Source organism: Primulina tabacum, chromosome 13, assembly GCF_025594145.1.
Source record: "Primulina tabacum isolate GXHZ01 chromosome 13, ASM2559414v2, whole genome shotgun sequence".
In the NCBI taxonomy this organism is placed as follows: domain Eukaryota; kingdom Viridiplantae; phylum Streptophyta; class Magnoliopsida; order Lamiales; family Gesneriaceae; genus Primulina; species Primulina tabacum.
In genome coordinates, this window is record NC_134562.1 from 38,485,860 (window position 1) to 38,508,441 (window position 22,582).

At 39.4% G+C, this 22,582-nt stretch overlaps 4 protein-coding genes across 7 annotated transcripts; 2 read left to right on the forward strand and 2 right to left on the reverse strand.

The window, feature by feature from the left end:
* Positions 1 to 57: 57 nt before the first annotated feature.
* On the reverse strand, positions 58 to 1,399 carry LOC142523082 (uncharacterized). The gene has a single exon (XM_075626728.1). The coding sequence runs from the start codon at positions 1,313 to 1,315 to the stop codon at positions 137 to 139; it is 1,179 nt and encodes a 392-aa protein (XP_075482843.1). The 5' UTR covers positions 1,316 to 1,399; the 3' UTR covers positions 58 to 136.
* Positions 1,400 to 2,985: 1,586 nt separating this feature from the next.
* LOC142523058 (vesicle transport v-SNARE 11-like) lies at positions 2,986 to 5,637 on the forward strand. Of its 2 annotated transcripts, XM_075626695.1 has the most exons (6): positions 2,986 to 3,112; positions 3,238 to 3,348; positions 4,015 to 4,073; positions 4,160 to 4,348; positions 4,760 to 4,930; positions 5,191 to 5,637. In XM_075626695.1, the coding sequence occupies exons 2-6, from the start codon at positions 3,255 to 3,257 to the stop codon at positions 5,341 to 5,343; spliced, it is 666 nt and encodes a 221-aa protein (XP_075482810.1). In that variant the 5' UTR covers positions 2,986 to 3,112; positions 3,238 to 3,254; the 3' UTR covers positions 5,344 to 5,637. The 2 variants fall into 2 exon arrangements, with proteins under 2 accessions (XP_075482810.1, XP_075482809.1); XM_075626694.1 differs by having other exon boundaries at positions 3,099 to 3,348.
* Positions 5,638 to 6,963: 1,326 nt separating this feature from the next.
* Positions 6,964 to 12,082, forward strand: LOC142521618 (transcription factor MYB44-like). Its single transcript, XM_075624726.1, has 2 exons — positions 6,964 to 7,549; positions 7,649 to 12,082. The coding sequence occupies exons 1-2, from the start codon at positions 7,198 to 7,200 to the stop codon at positions 7,846 to 7,848; spliced, it is 552 nt and encodes a 183-aa protein (XP_075480841.1). The 5' UTR covers positions 6,964 to 7,197; the 3' UTR covers positions 7,849 to 12,082.
* A 2,215-nt stretch (positions 12,083 to 14,297) lies between these two features.
* Positions 14,298 to 22,157, reverse strand: LOC142522206 (granule-bound starch synthase 2, chloroplastic/amyloplastic-like). Of its 3 annotated transcripts, none has more exons than XM_075625389.1 (10): positions 21,886 to 22,157; positions 21,323 to 21,775; positions 20,627 to 20,750; positions 20,050 to 20,517; positions 19,201 to 19,265; positions 18,767 to 18,844; positions 18,592 to 18,702; positions 17,060 to 17,104; positions 16,718 to 16,891; positions 14,298 to 15,516 (listed from the first exon to the last, which is right to left on the reverse strand). In XM_075625389.1, exons 2-10 carry the CDS (start codon positions 21,683 to 21,685, stop codon positions 14,560 to 14,562), a joined length of 2,385 nt encoding a protein of 794 aa, XP_075481504.1. In that variant the 5' UTR covers positions 21,686 to 21,775; positions 21,886 to 22,157; the 3' UTR covers positions 14,298 to 14,559. The 3 variants fall into 3 exon arrangements, with proteins under 3 accessions (XP_075481504.1, XP_075481503.1, XP_075481502.1); XM_075625388.1 differs by having other exon boundaries at positions 21,871 to 22,157; XM_075625387.1 differs by having other exon boundaries at positions 21,323 to 22,157.
* Positions 22,158 to 22,582: the final 425 nt, after the last annotated feature.

A 22,582-nucleotide genomic window follows, 5' to 3' on the forward strand; every position in this document is an offset into this window, starting at 1 on the left:
TATCCTCTAACTTTGTCTTGGAATTTGAACATGGTGCAAAAGCCTCGCTTCATTTCATAGCTTTCCACGAGAAGCGAAATGTGTAAAAACAAACCAACAAAATCATCAGAATTAGAATCTAAATCGTCAATCAAAGCTAGTTCACAAAGCAGATTGGCGGAAGATCAATTGAGTTCCACAGCAACAGTTCCCCGTCTGGATTCAACGAATCTTCGGAATTCTCGTCTTGTCCAATCACCTTTTCTTGCTCATCTTTCTTGCGTGTCATCTCTTCTTGGTTTTTACAGGCATTTCGAAGCCTGGTGAGCTGATCGGACCTGTCCGAAGAAGATTTCATCTTCAGTTTCAAGCACTCGGGGATCCCATTAAACGCGTAAAGTGACGCGGAAGATTTCCTCTCGTAATTCATTCTCTTCATAGCGTCACTGAGGATCGAGGGTTCATCTTCTTGATCCATGGGTACTTTGGAAATTTCTTCAGTAATTTCAAAAGGCGAATAATCAATCGAAATGATTTCATCAACGAACTGGAAGTCCACTGGTTCCAGGGTGGTATCATTTTCCTCACTTCTATTGTCCATCTCCAGTTCTTGGAGGAAATTATCAGGAATTTGTTGAAAGACTTCACAGTTGCTCTGATCAGTTTGTGTCATGCATGATTCAAAATTTGGGCATTTATAATCTTCGGAAACAATCATGCCACTGTTTTCCAGGGCATAATCTTCATCAGGTTCGTTGAGAAAATCAGTGAAATGGGATTCTGAAAAATCAGGCACTGAATCATCTAAGTACTCCATTGTGTGCTTATCATCATGATTATATGAAGGTATTGAAGAGGAAGAAGAAGAAGAAGAAGAGGAGGAGGATGAGGCCGCCGCCGAAGGAACTGGATTTGAGTTGGACGTTAAGACATTATTTCTTGCCTTAAGCCTGCTGATAAGAAGATTCGTAATTTTTGAAGGCAAGGCCGGAGTTGATGAAGTATTAGACGAATTCGGCCAGAAATTCGTCCTGGTATTCGCCCCACGAAGCAAACACGCTGCCTCATCATATGCCCTGGCAGCCTCCTCCGCCGTGTCAAACGTGCCTAACCACACTCTTATCTTCTGTATGGTATCTTTTATCTCGGCCACCCACCGCCCAGATGGCCGCTGTCGAACGCCAACAAACTGCTTCCGTGCTCTCCGGACTCCGCCTAGTGCCGCCACTGCAGCCGCCTCCTTGACCATCTCGTCCCATGAGGCAGCATTCCATTCTTTGCAGTTAATATTTTCATGATCATCCACGGCTTCGCTATTTTTTCTTTTCCTCGCCATGTTTCTTTTGTTAGTTTTGGGAGTGAATGGGTTTTTGTTAGCTTAATTTTCTTGTTGGTTAATGATGTTTTAGTTGATGTGGTGAACGGTTGCATTTCTATATATAAACAAAGAAGGAAGATCTTGCAAGAGAGGCTGAATTGGTCGTCTTTTGTTTAGACTCTTCTGTTTCTAATGTTGTCTTAGTTATTTTTTTATTTTGTCTAAGATCTGCACAAGGTCTTGTTTAAATTATAAGTTTTTTTTTTCTTGTTAAAAATTGAATTTTGAGAATAAGTTTGAATTTCATCAAGTTCTAGAAATTATATATTTTTTTGTTCATTTTTATAAAATATGAATCATATTATATATATACATGTATGTTTTGAGTCGGCCCTTTGCTGAGATGCTTGTTACACATTCTTTCTTGATTTTTTAATAATAATAATGGATTAATAAATAATTTTGGAGCATGACAAAAGACCTAGAAATCATCAGCTCGTTGAAAAAGACTTTTTGTATTTACCTTAAAGTAATCAACAGGATATTAAAATATATAATTAATTAAACTTGGCCATGCTTGATAATTAATTGCATGCATCTATGTATCTATCAAGAATTACTTTTCGCACAACCTCAAAGTTTAATATAAGACGCAAAATGTTTTACGCATGTAATTAATTGTTTGTCAATAACTTGGATGCCACAAAACCTACCCTCGATTGCGTTAATAAACCTTGATTAACAGTGCATGCAAAGCTAGCCACTAATCTAAAAACAAAATGGGAAATCTTTGGATAAAAACGTAAATGATCCATTTTTTGTCTTGGCATGAAAGAGAACGATTTTTCCAATGGCTAGGTTGATGTTACCATCCAAATAAATATATTTCTTGTCTGCATAGATCGTTACATTTTTATGCTCTCACGCGAAATTTCAATATATATATATAGTTTTGATATATTGTCTGTGTCTATCAATGAGATGACTCTCATGTATTAAACGTGATTAAACATATTTAAATTATACATTCAATACATGATTATCATCTTTATTATTGTATATATAGATAAAGGAAGAGGGATGAAGTATATTAATGCTTAATGGTGAAAATGGAATCATTGTACGATCATTTTAATTTGGATTAACAGAAGAAAAAGACACAGAAGAGTAACAATGCGAGGCAAAGTGACACCTTTTCTGTTTCTTATGTTGGATTATTTACTTTCATCCCTCAAAGTTATAACCAATTACTTGTTCATATGAAATAATAAAGAGATATTTACAACCAAACTAATTTACCCACTTTTGGACAAATCTATCTACGTAATTATTTCATCATTTTTTTTTCAAAAAGAAAATCTATAATCTCAAGGATTTCATGTTGGAGTTGGATGGTGCATTGGGAGAATACGGTGTTCCATCGTACCAAAGAGTAGCTCTTGTTGGACAGTCTCACGAATTTTTATCCATGAGAACGGTCAATCTTACCGATATTTACAATAAAAATTAATACTATTAGCAGAAAATGTAATACTTTTTCATAGATGACTCAAATAAGAAATCTGTATCACAAAATACGACCCATGAAATCATTTCACACATATTTTTTTCATAATTAAAAAGGATTTAATACTAGTTTGGGAACAATTTTCAATAAAAATGAATCAGAAATTTTGGTCAATAGAAAAGTAGTCGAAAACGCTGTCGTATAATTCAGATGAAATAATTCCAACCAATTTCTGTTTTTCTTTTTTTTTTTTTATAAAGAAATTACAAAAATCGGATCGACCGCAGAGCTTTCCCCAATTCCCCCAGGTTCTTCTTCTTCATCATTTGCCAATTTTTGTTTACATAATTGAGTTTCGAGATCGTAAGCGCATCATTAACAACTACTCAAACATCCGATTGGAACTTTTCATTTCTGCGTTGATTTTCGATAGGATCAGAAAGGTTAACGATGAGCGAGGTTTTCGATGGTTACGAGCGCCAATACTGCGAGCTCTCTGCTAATTTATCGAAGAAGTGCTCGTCCGCCGCCGTACTTGATGGAGGTCTGCTTGAGCCCTAAATTTATCTATTAGTAAACGATTATTTAATGTTTGCTTTCTTTGGTGCCCGTATAGATTTGTTTAATTGCGGAAATCTTATGGTACGAGGTGTGATTCGTGATACACGATGACTGCAGTTCGATTTCTAACCTACATTTGTGGAGGAATCAACTTGATTTTCTTTTGCATGTTACCTGGCCGCGCGACGATTATAAAGTAAATTGCCCATTGTTAGAATACGATGCAAAGAGATGTTCTTTTGGGATAGATGGTCTTTTAAGCCGTGCCAGATTCTTTGTCTAGGAACTCTGGTTTTTTTAGTTTTACTTCGATGCAAACTTTCATTTCCAGCAAATGAATCCTTGTCTCTACTTGTTCTATCCGATGACATTTTGTGTGCGCATGCTTATTTTCTGAGGGGGTGGTGTTGGTAAGTTCTTCATCTCTATGATGTTCATCATTTCAACATGTGGATGGATGCTTGCTTTAAATGATGTTTTTTACCACGTGATTCTTGAAGTTTGACTGCAACATAAGCTGAATGACATAGCAGTAGATGATTTTTCTCCCCCATATGTGCTTCTTTTTGTTCTGTTTTTACACCAGTTCACAATGTGATGTATACTCTTGCGAGTCTCCCGCTGTTATCAAAATATGATATCTTTGCAGAACAAAGGAAGCAAAAGATTTTGGAAATAAAAACGGGACTGGATGAGGCTGATTCTTTGGTACACCTTGAGTCATTGTATAAGCTATTTTCTTCCTTTTGTTTTTCTTGGATTTTTTTTCTGAGACTGGATTGACAATGTTTTAGATCCGGAAGATGGATCTCGAGGCCCGTGGTTTGCAACCAAATATAAAGGCAGTTCTTCTTGCAAAGTTGAGAGAATTTAAATCTGATCTGAACAATTTGAAAAGTGAGGTAAAACGAATTGCTTCAACGAACTTAAACCAGGCTGCTCGAGATGAGTTACTCGAGGCAGGGATGGCTGATACATTGACGGTATGTTCATGTCTTTTAAGGATGCCATCACCCAGTTCTTCTATTCATTTTCACCTTCTCGGAGTTTCCCCCCCTTTTCACACATAATTTGGCTGACTGAATTTCAAATGAACAAGTGCTTACCCAACCTTGGTCACGGGTGTGTCTCGATTTCTTTAGGGAACCAACAAATTGTAATTTTTTTTCCTGATGTGGCTCTCAGTTTAATGATTTCGTACGTGTTCTCTGCTTTGGCTTTATGGACTAATTTGACGTAAACAACACTACTCCCTTCACCAAATTATGTAAATAGAACACGTAATTCCTTTGAAAAAGAAATACTTTAATTTGTAACAAATCATAAGAGGATCAAGCTCTACTCTTTTGTTTTGCTATATGGATATGTGCACGCTCTCATGGTGATGGTCACAGGCATCAGCAAATCAAAGGGAAAGACTGATGATGTCAACTGAAAGATTGAACAATTCCACCAACAGGATCCGAGACAGCAGAAGGGTCATGCTGGAGACAGAAGAGCTTGGTGTGTCTCTTCTTCAAGATTTGCATGGACAGCGGCATGCTCTCTTACATGCTAATGATACGGTATTACCTCTTCATTTGCTGACATTAAGATGCAGTTTGTTGCCGTAATTGTTTGGTGGAAAAATAGTTTATTGTGTCTTGGTTCTTATCTGATTTGCCCTTGTCCTTTTCTCGCTTGAAGAAGGCCTAAAATCCCTTTTCCATTTTCTGCACATATTTGTATCTGCCTGAAATATCTAATTCCCAGCTAGTGATGCAGAAGATAGGGGGTTTTTTAAGTGTTGAATGGATTTAAGTAACATTGACTTTTTCTCGTTCAGATGTATGGCGTGGATGACAATATAAGCAGGAGCAAGAAAATTATGACCAACATATCTAGGAGGATGGACCGAAACAAGTGGGTTATTGGTTCCATAATCGTAGTGCTGGTTATTGCTATTGCTGTGGTTTTATATTTCAAACTTTCCAAGTGAGCTGGACCATATTTTTCTTGGAGTCGTGAAGTATATATATGGAGTTTCTTTTTAGTTTATCTTGCCATAATCCAACTACTCTAGAGTTTGAACGCCTTTTCTTGATGTGTTGCTCTTTAATGTCATTGAATTTGTATCTTCGGTTTGATTATACTATGAAACTATTCTACTGTAATTTGTATTGTGTTGTAAATTCTAAATTCAAACTCGGGGCTAAATTATCGCACTTAAGGTATGTGACCTCTTTTGAGCTTTTGATTGGCAAAAATTAAATTGGTGTGGCCAATTTTTTTTCGAGTCTTTTTATGTTTATAGATAAACAAAATCCCTCGTCTCAATGCGTTTCCTGCTCTCTGCGTGTACATATAATTTATCATAAAAACTTTCCCGTCTTCTGCTTTAAAGTGATGTAGATGGAACACTGGGAATGGCTAAAGTCAAATAGACAACAATACTAGCCCTTGTTTAGTTATACAGAGACCAAGTTTGGTTGTTGCATTTGTTGTCTTGTTTACCATTCACTTTATTTAGTCTACCACGAGCTACGATGAGTATGTTAGTATACTGAAATTTATATCTGCATTGTACAACTTTATCACAAATAGCAAAATATTTTACTATTAAACTACACCGCATTCATATTTATTACTTTTATCATATCGATTAACCAGGCTATAATTCTATTAAACTATCTATTAATTAGTTTTCAGCATACCACTATCTCATATAGATTAGTGTTATGAAAGAGCCCTTTAAAGCAGCTAGCAACCCCATATGATCCATAGTCCATAATGGAGTAGGGGTTCGTGCGAGTAATTAAAGCAGCTAGCAACCTCATATGATCCATAGTCCACACACACACACATATATCTATATATCTAACATTTTAATTTTGATATGCTGTCTATCATTATTGGATATATCGTTTAATAGAACTTCAGCGTTTCCAAAAAGTGAGTGTTGCCTCAATGGAGAGTACAGAAGTGAATACGATTTGTGAAGAACATAACAAAACTGTCAATAATAATATCTTTTTAAAAATAATAATAATAATAATAATTTATAAATGAAAAAATTGAGAAGAGATCAGTAATTAAATATGAATTTGTTGACGTCTAGCAGTAGGTGCCCGTACCAACACTAAATTCAGTTTGAACATGGCTAAGGGACCGATGTAGTGGTTAAATACATGTCGTCACCCTCACCTCTAGCTAGCTTCATATGCCTAATGCCTTGTTGGGGGAAATATTATGGCAAAGTTTTGATTTTATTTTTCGGAAAATATGTTTTTTTGGTTCATCAATTTATTTAATTTTGAGTTCAGCTGAAAGAAAAAAACGATCATATTCTGTTCTTTTGCAAGAAATGGTGAACATTTATTTTTCTATAAAAAAATTTAAAAATGAGGAAGTATTTGGATGTATATATCACCTATCGATGCCTGTCTTCAGTTATACCATGAAAAAGAAAAGGAAAAAACCTTATAATATTTATTTGTATGCAGATCATTAAAATTTTATAATAAGTTATACATTGAAATATATCTCATTTAATCAAAATAAATAATAGAATTTTCTTCATGCATGACCAGTGAAGGGAAAAAATGCGTAAGAGACTGCACCCATTTTTGGTGCATTATAATCCTACAACTGCATTTATGGAGGGGGAGAGAACAAGTCAAAGTAGGAGTCATCCCTACTGCCCAGTCGGTGAAACCCACCAGGCCCTCCCTGGATCACTAACTCCTCCCAATTTCTGTGATGAAAATTAATTCGACACCGTAATTTTATAAAACTCCAATTTGCAAGTGATCTCTCGAATCATTGCAACTTCATTTTCTTGTATACAGACTCCATGCAGCAGCACCAGCAAACTGGTGGCGTATCCGCCGTCGTCTCGAACGAATGCCATAGGGAGTTAAAAACTGCGGGAAGATGCTGCTTTGTTATGAGGAATGGATGCTTTGAACTCTCCGATGAAAACCCAGAAGCAGATGTGCTCAAAAGTGCAACAACTTGCACAAATTTCAGTCGTGATCGAGGAAACCCTAGGGAAAATTATAGCAAGAAACCCAAAACTGGGAAGCCAAAAGTAAGTTCTAGAGGGCACTGGAAAACTTCAGAAGACGCCAAGCTGAGAGAACTTGTTGCCATGCATGGTCCTCAGAACTGGAACCTCATAGCCGAGAAACTACAAGGAAGATCAGGTGATAATTAACTGAGTAACTGCACGCTAACCTATATATATATATATATGGATCGAAATATTTTACCGACGAAATGAATGTTTTGCTCACGACTGGCAGGCTGGGAGGAAAGGCGATGGCCACAGGTCGGAGAAAAGATACAGAACGATATTTCTGTTTCATCATCTAAAAAATATTTTGCTCAGCCATCACTGCAGGTTTCAGATGAGTACCAGGAAACATGCCGTTTTCAGAACAGTATTACGGCGACGCCTCTTGATACTCCATGGATGAGCCCAATACCCCTGGCACATCCCTGACCCAAATGGAAGACAAGCCCATCAAGGGCCAGGTATTCTCCTATAAATACCAGATTTGAGTGTTCAGTTGATTCATTCAATATATTGTTTTCAGCAGCACCCTTAGCTGCTCCCCACATATATCCTCAGCCACTGACTTGAGCGTCAGAGGGGCTACGCCAGGACATCCTCCTGGCCCCCTTCTAACGGTCTTCTTCGTGATTTCAGGCTCAGGACCATTTCAAAACCCTGCGTCTGTACTTGTGACGCTTGCCGGAATCGTACCCTAAATTTCCCGTGAGTATCACTTGGCGCCGTCTGTGGGAAGTTTGAGTTGAGACGTAGAGATGGTAGGCAAGAGAGGGAGTAGAAGAGCTACCTCAGCATCATCGCGTCCTCAGAGGGGACCCGAACAGTCTCATGTTGAGACAAGACAGGAACAACCGCATCTTGAGACGAGACAGGAACAACCTCGTCAAGAGACAAGAGCCGAGCAGCCCCTTCACGAAACAAGGGTCGAGCAAACCCGTCCCAATGAGAATGTGGGGAACTTGACCCTAGAACAGTTGGGACAATTTATCACTCGGACAGTGGATGAGGCCATGAAGAGGAATCAAGAGTCTATATTTGCAGAAGAGCAGGCCGCTCGCCAGGAGCGAGAGGAGAATGTTGAGGGCCACCAGAGCCGGGTTGAAGAGACGCAACCCCTCCAAAGTGGGGAAGTTAATGAGATAGGGGAGATGTGGAAGGAAATACAGATGTTGAGGCAGCAGTTGGGAAGTAGAGCGCCGTCACCCAAGAAAGGAAGTCCGTTTTCACTAGCCATTCTAGAAGAAGGGCTTCCTCCAAATTTTCGACGGTCGAATGTGGGAGAGTACGATGGACATACTGACCCCGAGGAACACTTGGGGAGGTTTGAGAATGCGGCCATGTTACATCAATATTCAGATGGGGTCAGGTGGGGTGTTTCTGGGCACGTTGGTAAGGTCAGCCCAGCAATGGTTTAACACCTTGCAGCCCAACTCCATACGGTCTTTCGAGGATTTTTCTACCGCTTTCATGCGCCGATTTGCTAGCAGCAAAAGGTACCAGAAAAATTATTTGAGCCTGTTCGTGATGAAACATCAAGAGAATGAAACTTTGTGAGAATTTGTCCAGCGTTTCAACAGTGCAGCGCTGGAAATATCAGCGGCTACCCCTGACATCATGATAAATGCCTTCACACAAGGACTGAGGGGAGGAGAGTTTTTCAAGTCGCTGATCAAGAAGCCTCCGTCGAGCTATGACGATTTGTTGGCTCGAGCTGAGAAATATGTAAACTTGGAAGATGCCCAACGGTACAGAAAGATGGAGAACCGGCCCGGAGGAAGTAGAGTTGAGGGAGCGGAGAAATGAGGAAGGAAGAGGGGTGCGGGGGAAAGAGAGGAGGACAGAACTAGAAGTAGATGACAATTCTCATCACATGTTCCCCTGGATAGGAGTCGTGACGAGATGATGGAGGTGAGGGAACCCGCGAGGAGGTGGGAGAAGTCACGAAGGATTGAGTGCAATGCTAGATTACCTTCGCGGGACAGACGAGAAGGATCCGCATCTGGGAGTCGACCGAGGTCTCGCCGTCCCCTAGACGTGGTCAAGGCCCTCCATGGATAAATCAGGGGGTTGGGGAATAGAGAGGGGAAGGTCGAGGTCAAGATGTCCTTCAGAAGCCCGTCGAACCGAGGAGGGGAACGAATGAGGATAACCACCCTACGAGAGGAATGATTCATATGATCTCGGGTGGTGCTACTGATGGAGACTCTGGGCGAGCTCGGAAAGCACATGGGAGAAGGTTGGAGAACTTTGAAATATCTAGGGGTGCAGACTTACCACAAGACCCCATCATCAGCTTTGGGCCGGAAGACCTCCGAGGCGTTATGACTCCACATAACGATGCCTTGGTGGTGACGGCCACCATTGCCAATTATGATGTGGCAAGGATATTTACTGATAATGGAAGCTCCGTGAACGTCTTGTTCAAGAGCACGTTGGATCAAATGAAGGTGGAAGGATTTGAGTTTGAGCCGGCCTCCACCCCGCTGTATGGGTTTGCAGGACACGTCATCTCGCCTTTGGGTCAGATTGTGCTTTCCATATCCTTGGGGACTGATCCTCGGCGGGTAACAAAAATGATAGCGTTCACCGTGGTGGATACCCTTTCAGCGTATAATGGAATTCTAGGACGGCCAGTCTTGAAGGATTTCAGAGCCATAGCTTCCACTTATCATCAGAAGCTTAAGTTTCCTGTGGGAAAAGGAGTTAGAGTCTTGTGCGGGGACCAAAAAGTCGCGCGTCGGTGTTATGAAGGGGTAGTGAGGGAGGAGGGAAAAAGAGCGCGAGTAGAGCTTAACATGATTAGGAAAAGAAGAAGTATGTAACTTTGTCCTGTGGAGGTACAAGAGGAGCAGAGATGAAAGTTGGAGAATGCGTCGGGCAAGGCTCTAAAAAGGCTCGGGAATGCTTACCACCTTAGAGAATATTAATCTTGACTTGAATTTTGCTGTATTTCGTTTCTGAATTTGTCTTATGTTATCAGTTGAAATTTAATAAATCCAAGTTCTTATATTAAGTTCGTGGATGTTGTTGAATTGTGAGGATGAAATGAATTAAATTTTCCTGCTAAGGCATCGCCTAACAGAGTAGCAGAGTTTGGGAGAAAAAAAAAGTTAAATTTTCCTACTAAGGCATCCCCTAGCAGATGAGCAGAGTGGAGGAGGAGAATTAAATTTTCCTGCTAAGGCATCGCCTAGCAGAGGAGAAGAGTGGAGGAAAAGAATTTTATTTTCCTGCTGTGGCATCGCCTAGCAGAGGAGCAGAGTGGAGGCGGAGAATTAAATTTTATTTTCCTGCTAAGGCATCGCCTAGCAGAGGAGAAGAATTTTATTTTCCTGCTATGACATCGCCTAGCAGAGGAGCAGAGTGGAGGCGGAGAATTAAATTTTATTTTTCCTACTAAGACATCGCCTAGTAGAGGAGCAGAGTGGAGTAGAGACAAAATTAAATTTTCCTGTTGTGGCATCGCCTAGCAGAGGAGTAGAGTGGAGGCGAAGAATTAAATTTTATTTTTCCTACTAAGGCATCGCCTAGTAGAGGAGCAGAGTAGAGTAGAGACAAAATTAAATTTTCCTGCTAAGGCAGTGTCTAGCAGAGGAGAAGAGTTAGGGAAAAGAAAAATTTTATTTTCCTTCTAAGGCACCGCCTAGTAGAGGAGCAGAGTTAGGGAGGAGAAAAATTTTATTTTCTTGCTAAGGCATCGCCTAGCAAATGAGCAGAGTTGGGGAGGAGAAAAATTTTATTTTCCTGCTAAGGCACCGCCTAGCAGAGGAGTAGAGTGTGAGGGTGGAGAATTTTATATTCCTGCTAAGGCACCGCCTAACAGAGGAGCAGAGTTGGGGATGAGAAAATTTTTATTTTCCTACTAAGGCATTGCCTAGTAGAGGAGCAGAGTTGAGAAGGAGAAAATTAAAATTTTTCTACTAAGGAGTCGCCTAGTAGAGGAACAGAGTGGAGTAGAGAGAAAAATCAAATTTACCTACTTGGACTGGGCCTAATAGAGGAGAAGAGTTGGAGAGGAGAAAAATTAAACTTTACCTACTTGGGCTGATCATAGTAGAGGAGTCAGGGGTGAGGAGGTGAAACATTTACTTTCTTGCTAAGGCATCGCTTAGCAGAGGAGACTAGGATGAGTTGGAAATTAAATTTTATTTTTCTGCTATGGCGTCGTCTAGCAGAGAAGTTAGAGGGTGAGGGTGGAGAATTTTTATTTTCCTGCTAAGGCGTCGCCTAGCAGAGGAGTTAGAGTGTGAGTGTGGAGAATTTTTATTTTCCTACTAAGGCCCGGCTTAGCAGAGGAGTTATGAGATGATGAGGTGGGAGTTTGATTTTTCCTGCTAAGGCCCGGCTTAGCAGAGGAGTTATGAGATGATGAGGTGAGAGTTTGATTTTTCCTGCTAAGGCCCGACTTAGCATATGAGTTAGGAGATAATGAGGTGAGAGTTTGATTTTTCCTGCTAAGACCCGGATTAGCAGAAGAGTTACGAGATAATGATGTGAGAGTTTTATTTTCCTGCTAAGGCATCGCCTAGCAGATGAGTTAGGGAGTTGAGGAAGTTGAAGTTTTATTTTTCCTACTAAGGACTATTTTAGCAGAGGAGTCAAAGGCACGGGGAAGTGGAAATTATTTTCCTTCAAAAGCTTAGTAGAGGACCTTGAAGATGGGGGCGACAAGGGCATACCTTGTTAGAAAAATTTATTTGGTTTGTCGATAACGAACGATGTTTGACGCTTGGGCGAACAGATGCGCTGGGCTGTGGCGCGCTGGGCGAGCGCTCGTGCGGGGCGAGAGGCGCACGGGGCGAGCGTGCGGTTGGGCGAGCATGACAGGGGCAGCGAGGCGAGGAGAAGGTGGGGTAGGGCAAGGGTTCATGCGCGCTGGGCTGTGGGGCGAGGGGCGAGCAGGCAGGGCGAGGCGCGTGAGGCGCGCTGGGCTCTGGGGCAAGGGGCGAGGCGCGCGAGGGGCGTGTCAGGGGCGAGGGGCGAGAAGGAGGGGTAGGGCGAGGCGCGCTGGGCTGTGGGGCGAGGGGCGAGCAGGCGAGGCGAGGCGCGCGAGGGGCGTGGAAGGGGCGAGGGGCGAGAAGGAGGTGCAGGGCGAGGGCTAGGCTGCTGTGGGCGAGGCTACGCGCGGAGGGCTAGGGCGTGCTGGGGGTGGCTGCGCGTTGAGGGCTTGGGCGTGCGCTGAGCTCGAGCCAGGCGATGTCTAAGGTGCACGTGAGAGATGTTGGGCGAGACGGCGGCTCAGGCGAGGCGGCGGCCGGAGCTGCGAGCGAGGGTGACGGGCATTGATGCGTCGTATGACGAGAGCGAGGTGCTGGTTGGAATAAAGCGATCCTACAAACAAGCAAGGGGAGAATGCACAACTTACGCCTTGTAAACCGAGGACAACACAACTAATCGAACTTTGAACCTACGATTCAGTTCGACTCGGGAGGGGGAGACTGGTGATACCCCATGGATGGACCCAATACCCCTGGCACATCCCTAGCCCAAAAGGAAGACAGGCCTATCAAGGGCCCAGGTATTCTCCTATAAATACCAGGTTTGAGTGTTCAGTTGATTCATTCAATATATTGTTTTCAGCAGCACCTTAGCTGCTCCCCTCATATATCCTCGGTCACTGACTTGAGCGTCGGAGGGGCTACGCCAGGACACCCTCCTGGCCCCCTTCTAACGGTCTTCTTCGTGATTTCAGGCTCAAGACCATTTCAAAACCATGCGTCTGTACTAGTGACGCTTGCCGAAATCGGACCCTAAATTTCCCGTGAGTATCATCTTTCTTTATAGATTTTCTTGGAGTTGGAACCTCACAATTACCCCATCAAACTTCCAATTTCACCGAGGAAACATGATTAGCTTGCTAAATGATAATTATTTTAATTACAGTTAATCAATTGTATTTAAAGACAGTACGCACTAGCTTAAATGATACGTATCTTTTGCACATTTGTTAATTTTTTTTTTTTTTATTTTGGACATCTATTTTCTCAGCTGATCTTTGTATCTTTCAAGTAATTTTTCAAACTTTCAGTTATTTGTGTGTAATTTTAGTGATTTTTTTCTACGTCACCCATAATTTATTTCAAAGTCGGCAAGTTTCGGGTTCGATATATATAAAAATATGCATTTATTTAAAAGTTGAAATAAATTCAACATGTACATTTAAGAATCATTTCATCTTTCAAATCAATCCATGAACTTAGTATACAACTATACATTTAATAATCATTTCATCTTTCAAATCAATCCATGAACTTAGTATACAATTATATCAATCGATCCTCATTAGATCGCATTGAGAGACAATCATTCTTTTTTCTTTCATTCATTTCATGATTATATTGGTCAATATCATTTACATTATAGAGCATATATCTACCACCGTAGCGTTGTGAGACAACTGTTATCACTTTCATAATTCAACTCTAAACTTCATTTTAACATCTGTCATTCCCTTTTCCAAATCTATGGTTTATTCAACTCTCAATGACACATTGTACCTCAAAAAATTTAAACGATATTATTTTTATAGAACATGTGATGTCACGATGTGTGGAAGCCACGTCTTATAAATTCGAATTAATCCTCAATGAATATCCCAAGCTCATGTATATTTGCTCCATCTTCGAGCCGAGACTTTAGCAGAAAAGAGCTGGAAACTTGGTGATAAAACAGTAGATTTGTCAGGAGACCAAGGAACTCGTGCATTTCCCAATGTTTTTTTTACGCATTTTATTTATTTTATTTGCATGATAACATCAATATCCCTATTTTGAGATATCCATTTGAACGTAGAGACGGAAGTATAGGGAAAAAGAGGCTGTTGAAGGATTGCATGATGCTGCTAATCGAATAAATATAACATCAATTAGTGCATTGAGTATGGGGAAATACCGTTTATTCATCAGTCTCACTGTAGATATCACTTTGGTTCAGGAAACTTGTCCAGAGTAACAACAGATGAAAAATAAAAGAGAATTTACATAAATGGAACTTCTTTCTGCTATATCCACGACGCTGACCTTTCAAAATAATTCCATTGCTCTCACTATTCAAGATCAACTGATAATGTAAAAGAAGTTACGAACCGAGGCACAGAAAATTGATTTGGAAACGAAGAGCTACCTGTTCATGGCCACAACTTCACCATTGATATTTAGCAGCTAGGCACACTTCCTCGTAATTTTGAGCAGCATTATCCCAACTTAGATCCTGCGTCATGCCACGTTTCTGGAGCCCCTCCCAACTTGTTTTATACTGACGATATGTCAATAAACAGTTTCCCAATGCATTTATCAGTTCATTAGCCTCAGCTCTAGAAAAAGTCCAGCCAAGTCCAGATTCCTCATACGGGTTAAATTGCTCAACTGTATCTCTTAATCCACCCACGGCATGCACGACTGGAATTGTTCCATAACGCATCGCATAAAGCTGATTCAGCCCACAAGGCTCGAATCTTGACGGCATAAGGAGTATATCTGCACCGGCAGTTATTCGATGTGCAGTTTTCACAGAGAAACCAACCCACCCTCGAACTTTGTCATTGTACTGTCCCTCGAACTGCCTGAGAAGCTGTTCAAGGTCGGGCCTGCCCGAACCCAACATAACCAGCTGCACATCCTGGCCCATCATCCAAGGAACTGCATCAGCTATCAGATCAACACCTTTTTGTTGATCCAGTCTCCCAATGAAACCAATTAATGGAACATCGCCACGGATGGGCAACCCAAGTTCCTTTTGCAATGCTGTCTTGCACTGAGCTTTGCCAGTTTTGAGGGTCTCAATCGAGTAGTTGACATAGTTGTCAGATTTCAGGTGAATATCTAATTCAGGGCTCCACTCTTTTGTGTCAATTCCATTTACAATTCCACGTAGTTTCCAATCATTCTTGTTTATGATCCCGTTGAGACCCCAGCCACCTTCAGAAGTTTTTATCTCCCAAGAATATCCATGACTCACTGTAACTACACGGTCAGCCGTCTTTAGACCTGCAGCGAAGATGTTGAAGTGTTCTCCACCTACTGGATCATATAACTTAAAAAGGTCCACGTAGTGAGGTGGAAGATCCACAAAGGAAAAATCATCCACGGGGCCGCGACCCTGGTTGGTCAATAGATGTACATATGGAGAAAAAGATGTAAAATGTTGGGTAATATTTTCCAATAAAAAATTTCATAACAATTGAAAAACCGAAACGGCATCATAAAAATACTAGAGAAGCACCGAGTAGAATGCCAACTTGAGAGTTGGAAAGCATGGCTAACAAAATCAGAACAAAATAACACTAAACCCTTTGAATGGAAGCTAAATGTGAGTCTTCTCTAACTTGGCTTCAAATCTTAACAGCCACTACGGTAGAGGCAAGTAACGTGCTACTGTCAATGCACATTTGTTCTTCTGCAGAGGTACCAATTTGAAATTGGTTTTCAGACGTGTAAATCCTTCCCTTCAAAAAAATGCAAAGTTCTCTCCAATAGTTAAAGGTAACTCCACCAATCAAAATTTTCAGGATCATCTATGATAACACTTGGGATTAAATTTTTCCGATTGGTGATCAATATTTCAGCATCTAGAGTAGAACTCTTAAGGAGGATTTGCGATCCTTGTCTATTTTTGTATGTAGAAAAAACTGAATCAAGACAGAGTCTTGACCGGCCACAGGCAAAATCAAGCATGACGTTACAACAATTACTGTTCTAAAAAGAGGCGCCTAGGCAGTAGACAATCACTCACCGCCTCGATTTTTAGAAAATTGGTGGCTCTAGGCGATGCTGGAAAAATCAGCCACCTAGGCAGCTCAAAACCCGCCTAGGCGGGTAACAAACAGCCTATAAGATTCGATTTTTAAAAAAATATATACTAAAAATACTAATAATTTTTTAAAAAAATTTTGGTTGAACAAATTTATGTATATTTTGTTGAAATATATGCACATTAACAAGCGTGGTTGAAAAAACGATGATGAAAATGTTGAAGACATTTATGCATATTTTGACTAATTTTTTATATTATAATTTTTTTTTATATTTTTATAATTAATTAATATATTTTTAAAAAAACCGCCTGCCTAGGCGCTAGGCGGTAGGTGGCCGACGTCTACAACCTAGCGCTTTTTAAAAGCTTGACAACAATACAGTACTTCTATCTTCTAGATCCTAATAAGCAATTCCTCAAGATTATCTATCAGTTTCACCAATGAATATAGAGTATTTGCATGGGTATTTCCCATAAATTCAACGATAAAACACATATTTTAGATTCTGTCAAAGGCACAATAAGGATAAATGTACTAGGAACAAACCTGATGAGCTATGTTGTGAATCACGAGGACAGATCTTGTATATCGCATTAACCCATGGTCCCGGTAATATGCCTTAAGGTAGACTGGTAACAAGGCAGTGTGCCAATCATTTGCGATGAAAACCAAATTTCCATCTCCATAGCAGACCCCACCACATGGAACATTCCAAGGAACCTGCAACACCATGTTTTCCAAATTTGTGGCATTTAGCCACCTGAAGTAAACTTATACGCATTTTCATTTTTGCTTTTAATTAATTGGACCAGTCAGGTTTTATTTTTAAGCATATTTGTCCAAGTAGCATCCTAATCCACTCTTAATTTGAATATTATCCAATGCTACCTCAACAGCAGCTTTGCAAAACAAGACCATGCGCTTCAGAATATCCTGCAAAGATAAGCAAAAAGAATATCAATATACCAGAAACCTGAAACTGTCGAAAGAAGAGATTCTGTATCTATACTGTAGATAAATTGAGATCAAACAACAGAATGCAAAATTTCCAAGATGTGCAGGGTGTTTCATTGTTCGGTAAAATTTGTAAATCTACCTTTTCTATCGGCATTTTTTATTCATCTTTCATATTTTTGTTTGAACTTCAAACAGTGGCACAATTGTATAAAAAAGGTTTATGTAGGCTGTTCAAGATCATTGAAAAGACATAAATCTAATAGAAAAGAAAGTAACTTACACTTGTCAAAACAATAAAATTCGAAGTAGTATTGTTTAACATATAAAATAGAATCCAAGCCTTATTTCCAACACAGTTGGGAAAAACTACATAAGGATGACTGATTAAGTAAAATGATGGAGGTAAGAAATATTTCGATTTGAAATGCTCAAGTAAAGTGAATATTACAAATGAACTGAACAAGATTAAGTCATATAAACTCCTGAATAGGTCAAATATTTATTGTTCACCATTCTATTAATCCGCGGAATACACTCATATTATACTGAATATTTAAAATATTTTATTGATGAATACTTTTATTACGCCAAAGTTTCAAGAGCATACAACTTCTGAGTTGTTTCTCCAACTTGTATTGCAAGTTGAGACGCATGGGCGGAACCAAGATCTTAGTTCAATGTAGCCAATAATGTAGTATATTAATAAAGCAAAAAAAAGTCATCAGTTAATCGACAACCATAAATAATGTGTCTTAAGGCTCGAACACAAGCTACACACGACCAGAAGCACCTGTTAATCGACAGGAAAACGCCGGAAAAATTACGAAGAAAAGCGCGTACAACACCCTCAATCAAAACAAAATCTGATAGAAAATATAAACTCTAAAGGCAAAAAATAAGCATAAAGTCATTCCCGATCGCAAAAAGGGCACAAAATTTAAAAACAATTGAATGATCGACAACACTGACGGAAAAAACGAACCTAAAATTTGGTGAAATTATGGATTTTGTCGAGAATATGAAAGATGAAACAGTAAATAATATGAGTTGGAATTGTTGTTAATTAAAGCGTATGTTGTCCTTGACTTGTGAAAAGAAAGCAGTGTAAAAAAAGTTATAGTGCGTCAATCTGGGTAGTAATAGCCGATAAAAAATCAAAATTTTGTGCCTAAATTTTGGGTAAAAACTATAAAAGAAAAATAATTTTTTTTTTTTGGGTTTGATGTGGGCAGTAAGGCCTGTAATAATAAGTGAAATTTAAAATTTTGGATCAAAAAATTATAATATATTTTTGTTATATTTTTGGGCCAGTGTGGGCAGGGCACATGCTTGCTCCGCCCATGTTGAGATATATTGAAGCAAAACCTGTATTGAACCCCTTAATTTATTTACAAGAATGTCCGTAAAACACATCAAGAGATATACTGCATATATCACAGATATCACAGACAAAATTATCTTACCACACGATTTCCTCCATATATATTATTCTCTCTATGGCGAAAAGGTGGACTGTCAATAAAAACAAAATCTACACCATCAATGTAGGCATGGAAGTAAGCCACCTCAAAATCCTGCAAAAATGTCAAATAATATTACACATACTGTCGAAAAATAAATTAAATAATTATTGCCAACCTGGCCATCTACTTGATATCTCTTTCTAACTCCTGAATCCTGAGCTTCAGCATAATGACTGTAGCGAGGTACAATGACCTGTTGCTCAAAAAAACAAAGGGTTAGTAGAAGCCATCGGTCTGAGACCCTTGTCGCTTCACTTAAGAAAATGTTAGAGACATGACATTTAAGAACTATATGTTAATGAAACCACGTGTTTTAGCCTTCAGATGAATAAACTTTACTTGCAAAAACAGAAAAGGTTCGTCAAATTATCTCACTGATACAAGTGAAGCTTAGAAATTTCAAAAATCACAGCTGCATATAAGAAAACCATAAATTGATAGTATAGTTCATAATTAGATTTTTTATGATATGGGCTGTCCATGCTTTGTATACTTGCATAACAGTTGTAGCACTCACTTTTCTGTAAGTAAAAGTTAATAAAAATTTACCATGACTCTATGTCCACGCCTAGCCAAAGCCTTAGGCAAAGCCCCTGCAACATCTCCAAGCCCACCTAAGGATCATCATTACTTATGATTAATCTCAAATCACATCAAATGCGCCATTAGGTGGCCATATTCACATAAATAAGAATGTCTGAAACCAATTATTAGAGGTGTAGATGACTCAGAGCCTATTTATAGGGAATACATAGGAGAAGCAGTAAGACGAAGTAACTCCAGTTTGTCAATCAAACATGATGGAAGCTTCCTTGCTATTTTTTTTCTTTTTGTAAGTTGCAAGATTTATGCTCATAAATCAGGTATTTCACCAACGACCAGTTGGTCCAGTGGTACAAAAAAAAATCAGGTTTTCTGGAGGGGTTAAAGTTACGAAATCCATATATAATTCCCTTTTCTTGTGTTCCCGGGTTTTCTTCCTTCATAAATTTCATTCTTTACACAATTGAGTTTTTAATGTAATCGACATCTCTTACTCCACATATTCAGCTCATTCCTCAAAAAATTATTAGATAACAGGAAACAAGCATCAAATGCAAATTAAAATTTTCAGCTATATGTAGCATATATTACAGTGCCTCAATTTGGCTACTCTGTACAAGCTTTCACTACCTACCTTACTTTTTCTACGGTTAAATCACCCATTCGTACTATCTTATGTAACTTTTGTTGACATCATGGTAGTTGAATGTACACCAATTAACTTTTTATTAACCATAATAATATAATACAAAAATTATAACTCGCATTAAGCAATTATCAGATTGTAATAATATCATCTAACTTGTAGAAAGTAAAGACTGAAAAGCCTTTTTCCCCGTCAAAAATCAGAAGCACCTGTTTTAATCCATGGAGTACATTCTGTAGCAACCAACATTATGTTCATCACATTTGCCCCAGCCAATGGAGGGGGTTTCACAGGTTCATTAGAGGGATCTTGAACACCAACATTCTCGTCCTCCGGACTTGATTCCTTTAAACCTTTATGTTTTGTATATTTCATGCTCGATGGTATATCAGTTAGAATTGCTGTCTTAGAAGCAGTATCCATCGGCGATTTATTGGAATCTACGTTTGTGGAATGCTTTGGACCAGATAAGATTGTTTCTGCTGTGTTTTTCAACTGTTTGTACCAATCATTGTTTGAGGAAGATTCGGAACTGGGAATGACAGCAGATTTCCACGGAACATAGGGCAATTCCACAGATTGAGCGGCCCCAGAACCACTGCTTTCCAAGTTTTTCTTAGGATTTGGATCAAAGGAAATATCGTCGCAGGGTAGGCCTTTTTCAGGCTCCTTTGCTTCTGCAAGAGCCATATTAACAAGGAAAAGAAACAAGATGAGTATTTAACTATAAGTGCAATTTCCAAGCAAACTATCTTTTATACTGCTGGTCTTCAGTAACATCATTACCTTCTATAGCAGCAGTATCAAGACCAGAAACCGTAGCATCATTCTCCATATAAGGTGGTTCACTGCCCTGTTGATCAATTATACTATCTTTTATCGATGAGATCAATTTCTTTCTTTCAGCAATCTGCGTTGCGGAGCCAAGAAATGCCATTCAACAATTGTTGTTGCAGAGTCAATAGAGAAATGCCATTCAACTATTGTTGTTTTGACCAAATATTTAATCATTATTTGAGTTCATCCAATCAAATGCCAACATACTTTTACAAAGAACGTCAAACCATGGATTGAGTTCTTCTACATCAATAATCAAGCGGCAGAAAACACAACAGACAATAATCATTCGAAAAATCAAATACTTGGCAAGTTAATTCAGAAAGTTGCCGCGATTGGAGTAGAAAAGGAATAGGAGGTCTATGTCCCTCTGGCAGCTTCTTGCTTACTACTCTAAGTAAAGATAAAAAAAAACTTAAAGTGGAAGGGAAATGAAAAATAATGGGAAAAGCTACAGTCTTTCTGCCTCCATTTTCATCGTTATTTAAATAATGCTAATCTTATGGCCCCATCCAAATTGTAGAAAGGTCTCGCTCAATTCCACTTGCCTCCACCCCAAGTAAAAGCATAGCAAAAAATCAGCGAGGACTTCGTCCAAGGACGAGCAAAAATATTAACTTTAGAATGAGAACATAATGCAAGAACCTGTGCTAAAAGATCTTTCTGCATTGCAAGAACCTTCTTGCTCTTTTCAATTGTAGCCTGCAACGCATCCTCCGGATCATCCACACTCCCACCCCCACCAGTCCCCTCCTGTGTCGCTTTCACGCGCTTCGGAACCCACCTTCTTCGTCTGCCGCTGTGGCCACAGCATGGAGATAATTGGCTAAAATAATCTTCTATCGAATTTTGTGAAAGCCCAGTCGACTTGCAATAAACTAAACCTCCGATTACCACGAACTTTATTGGCCTGTATGCCAGAATAGGAATCATGAGTGGATGATGATTCACACAATGGATAACTGCAGAACTGTCAACAACAGCCGGGAATGATCCCATCAACGCCATTCAACTGCTCGACGATTTGCCACTGGGACAAAAGCAGGAGCCTCCAGGATTTCTAAAAAAATCAGTGATCGGGTATGAAATGAAGCATGCCTAGGAAGGAAATTCGGGAGTAAAGAAACAAATCACCGTAACATAGAAGTTGTGTGTGAAACACTAGGTAAATGTAATTGAAGTGAATGGAAAACCGAAATGGAGAGGACTTCAATGGCGGGTTCTGAGGTGTGGGCCAGCTGGGGGTCTGAACTGAGAGGTGGAGATTGTGTAGGATTTGAGATGGCAAAGATCGCCAGCTTTGCTCTGCTCCAGAATCTGCTTGATATTTATCTGATCACAAGGGAGATCCCTATATACCCAAAGGGCCTACTACACATATTTAACACGCTGCTCAATTATTTTCTTCAAGAAACCGAAATCCTTTTTTTCATCTTATTTTTTAATTATGTAAAAATGGTTTTTGAAATTGGAACTTTGATTTCAACAAACCGTCCTTCGATCCTAATTGGAACTTTGATTTAACATGTATCAAACCAAAGCCTCAAATTTTTTAAGCTAGTCTTTATAACTACTTTAAAAAAAAATGATTATGTTTTAATAAAATTACATATACTACTATTTGATAGGTAATTTTATTATTTATTTATATTTTAAAAGAATATATACGAATTTGTATTTTTTGGATGTGATAAATCAAATATACTTGCAATAATTAAAATGGTCCACGTGATTCGATTTTTTTTTTTTTTTTTTTTTTTAAATTGGAGAAAGATTGGACGTTTTTTAGCGGCCACATAAATAATCAACTTTTTAGCACACAACCATTTGGTGCCCACTTTTTATTTCGAGGCCAATGCGAATGGAAAGCATGTGTAATTACGAAAAGTTACGGGAAAGAGCGGC

Excerpts from the sequence above, each read along its gene's own strand:
- LOC142523082 (XM_075626728.1), bottom strand. The coding sequence starts at position 1,315 with ATGGCGAGGAAAAGAAAAAATAGCGAAGCCGTGGATGATCATGAAAAT.
- LOC142523058 (XM_075626695.1), top strand. The coding sequence starts at position 3,255 with ATGAGCGAGGTTTTCGATGGTTACGAGCGCCAATACTGCGAGCTCTCT. Across the intron at positions 3,349-4,014 it reads CGCCGCCGTACTTGATGGAG|AACAAAGGAAGCAAAAGATT; the intron begins GTCTGCTTGAGC and ends ATATCTTTGCAG. Across the intron at positions 4,074-4,159 it reads TGGATGAGGCTGATTCTTTG|ATCCGGAAGATGGATCTCGA; the intron begins GTACACCTTGAG and ends ACAATGTTTTAG.
- LOC142521618 (XM_075624726.1), top strand. The coding sequence starts at position 7,198 with ATGCAGCAGCACCAGCAAACTGGTGGCGTATCCGCCGTCGTCTCGAAC. Across the intron at positions 7,550-7,648 it reads GAAACTACAAGGAAGATCAG|GCTGGGAGGAAAGGCGATGG; the intron begins GTGATAATTAAC and ends CACGACTGGCAG.
- LOC142522206 (XM_075625389.1), bottom strand. The coding sequence starts at position 21,685 with ATGGCGTTGATGGGATCATTCCCGGCTGTTGTTGACAGTTCTGCAGTT. Across the intron at positions 17,105-18,591 it reads TATATGGAGGAAATCGTGTG|GATATTCTGAAGCGCATGGT; the intron begins GTAAGATAATTT and ends TTATCTTTGCAG. Across the intron at positions 16,892-17,059 it reads TTTGCAAAGCTGCTGTTGAG|GTTCCTTGGAATGTTCCATG; the intron begins GTAGCATTGGAT and ends ATGGTGTTGCAG.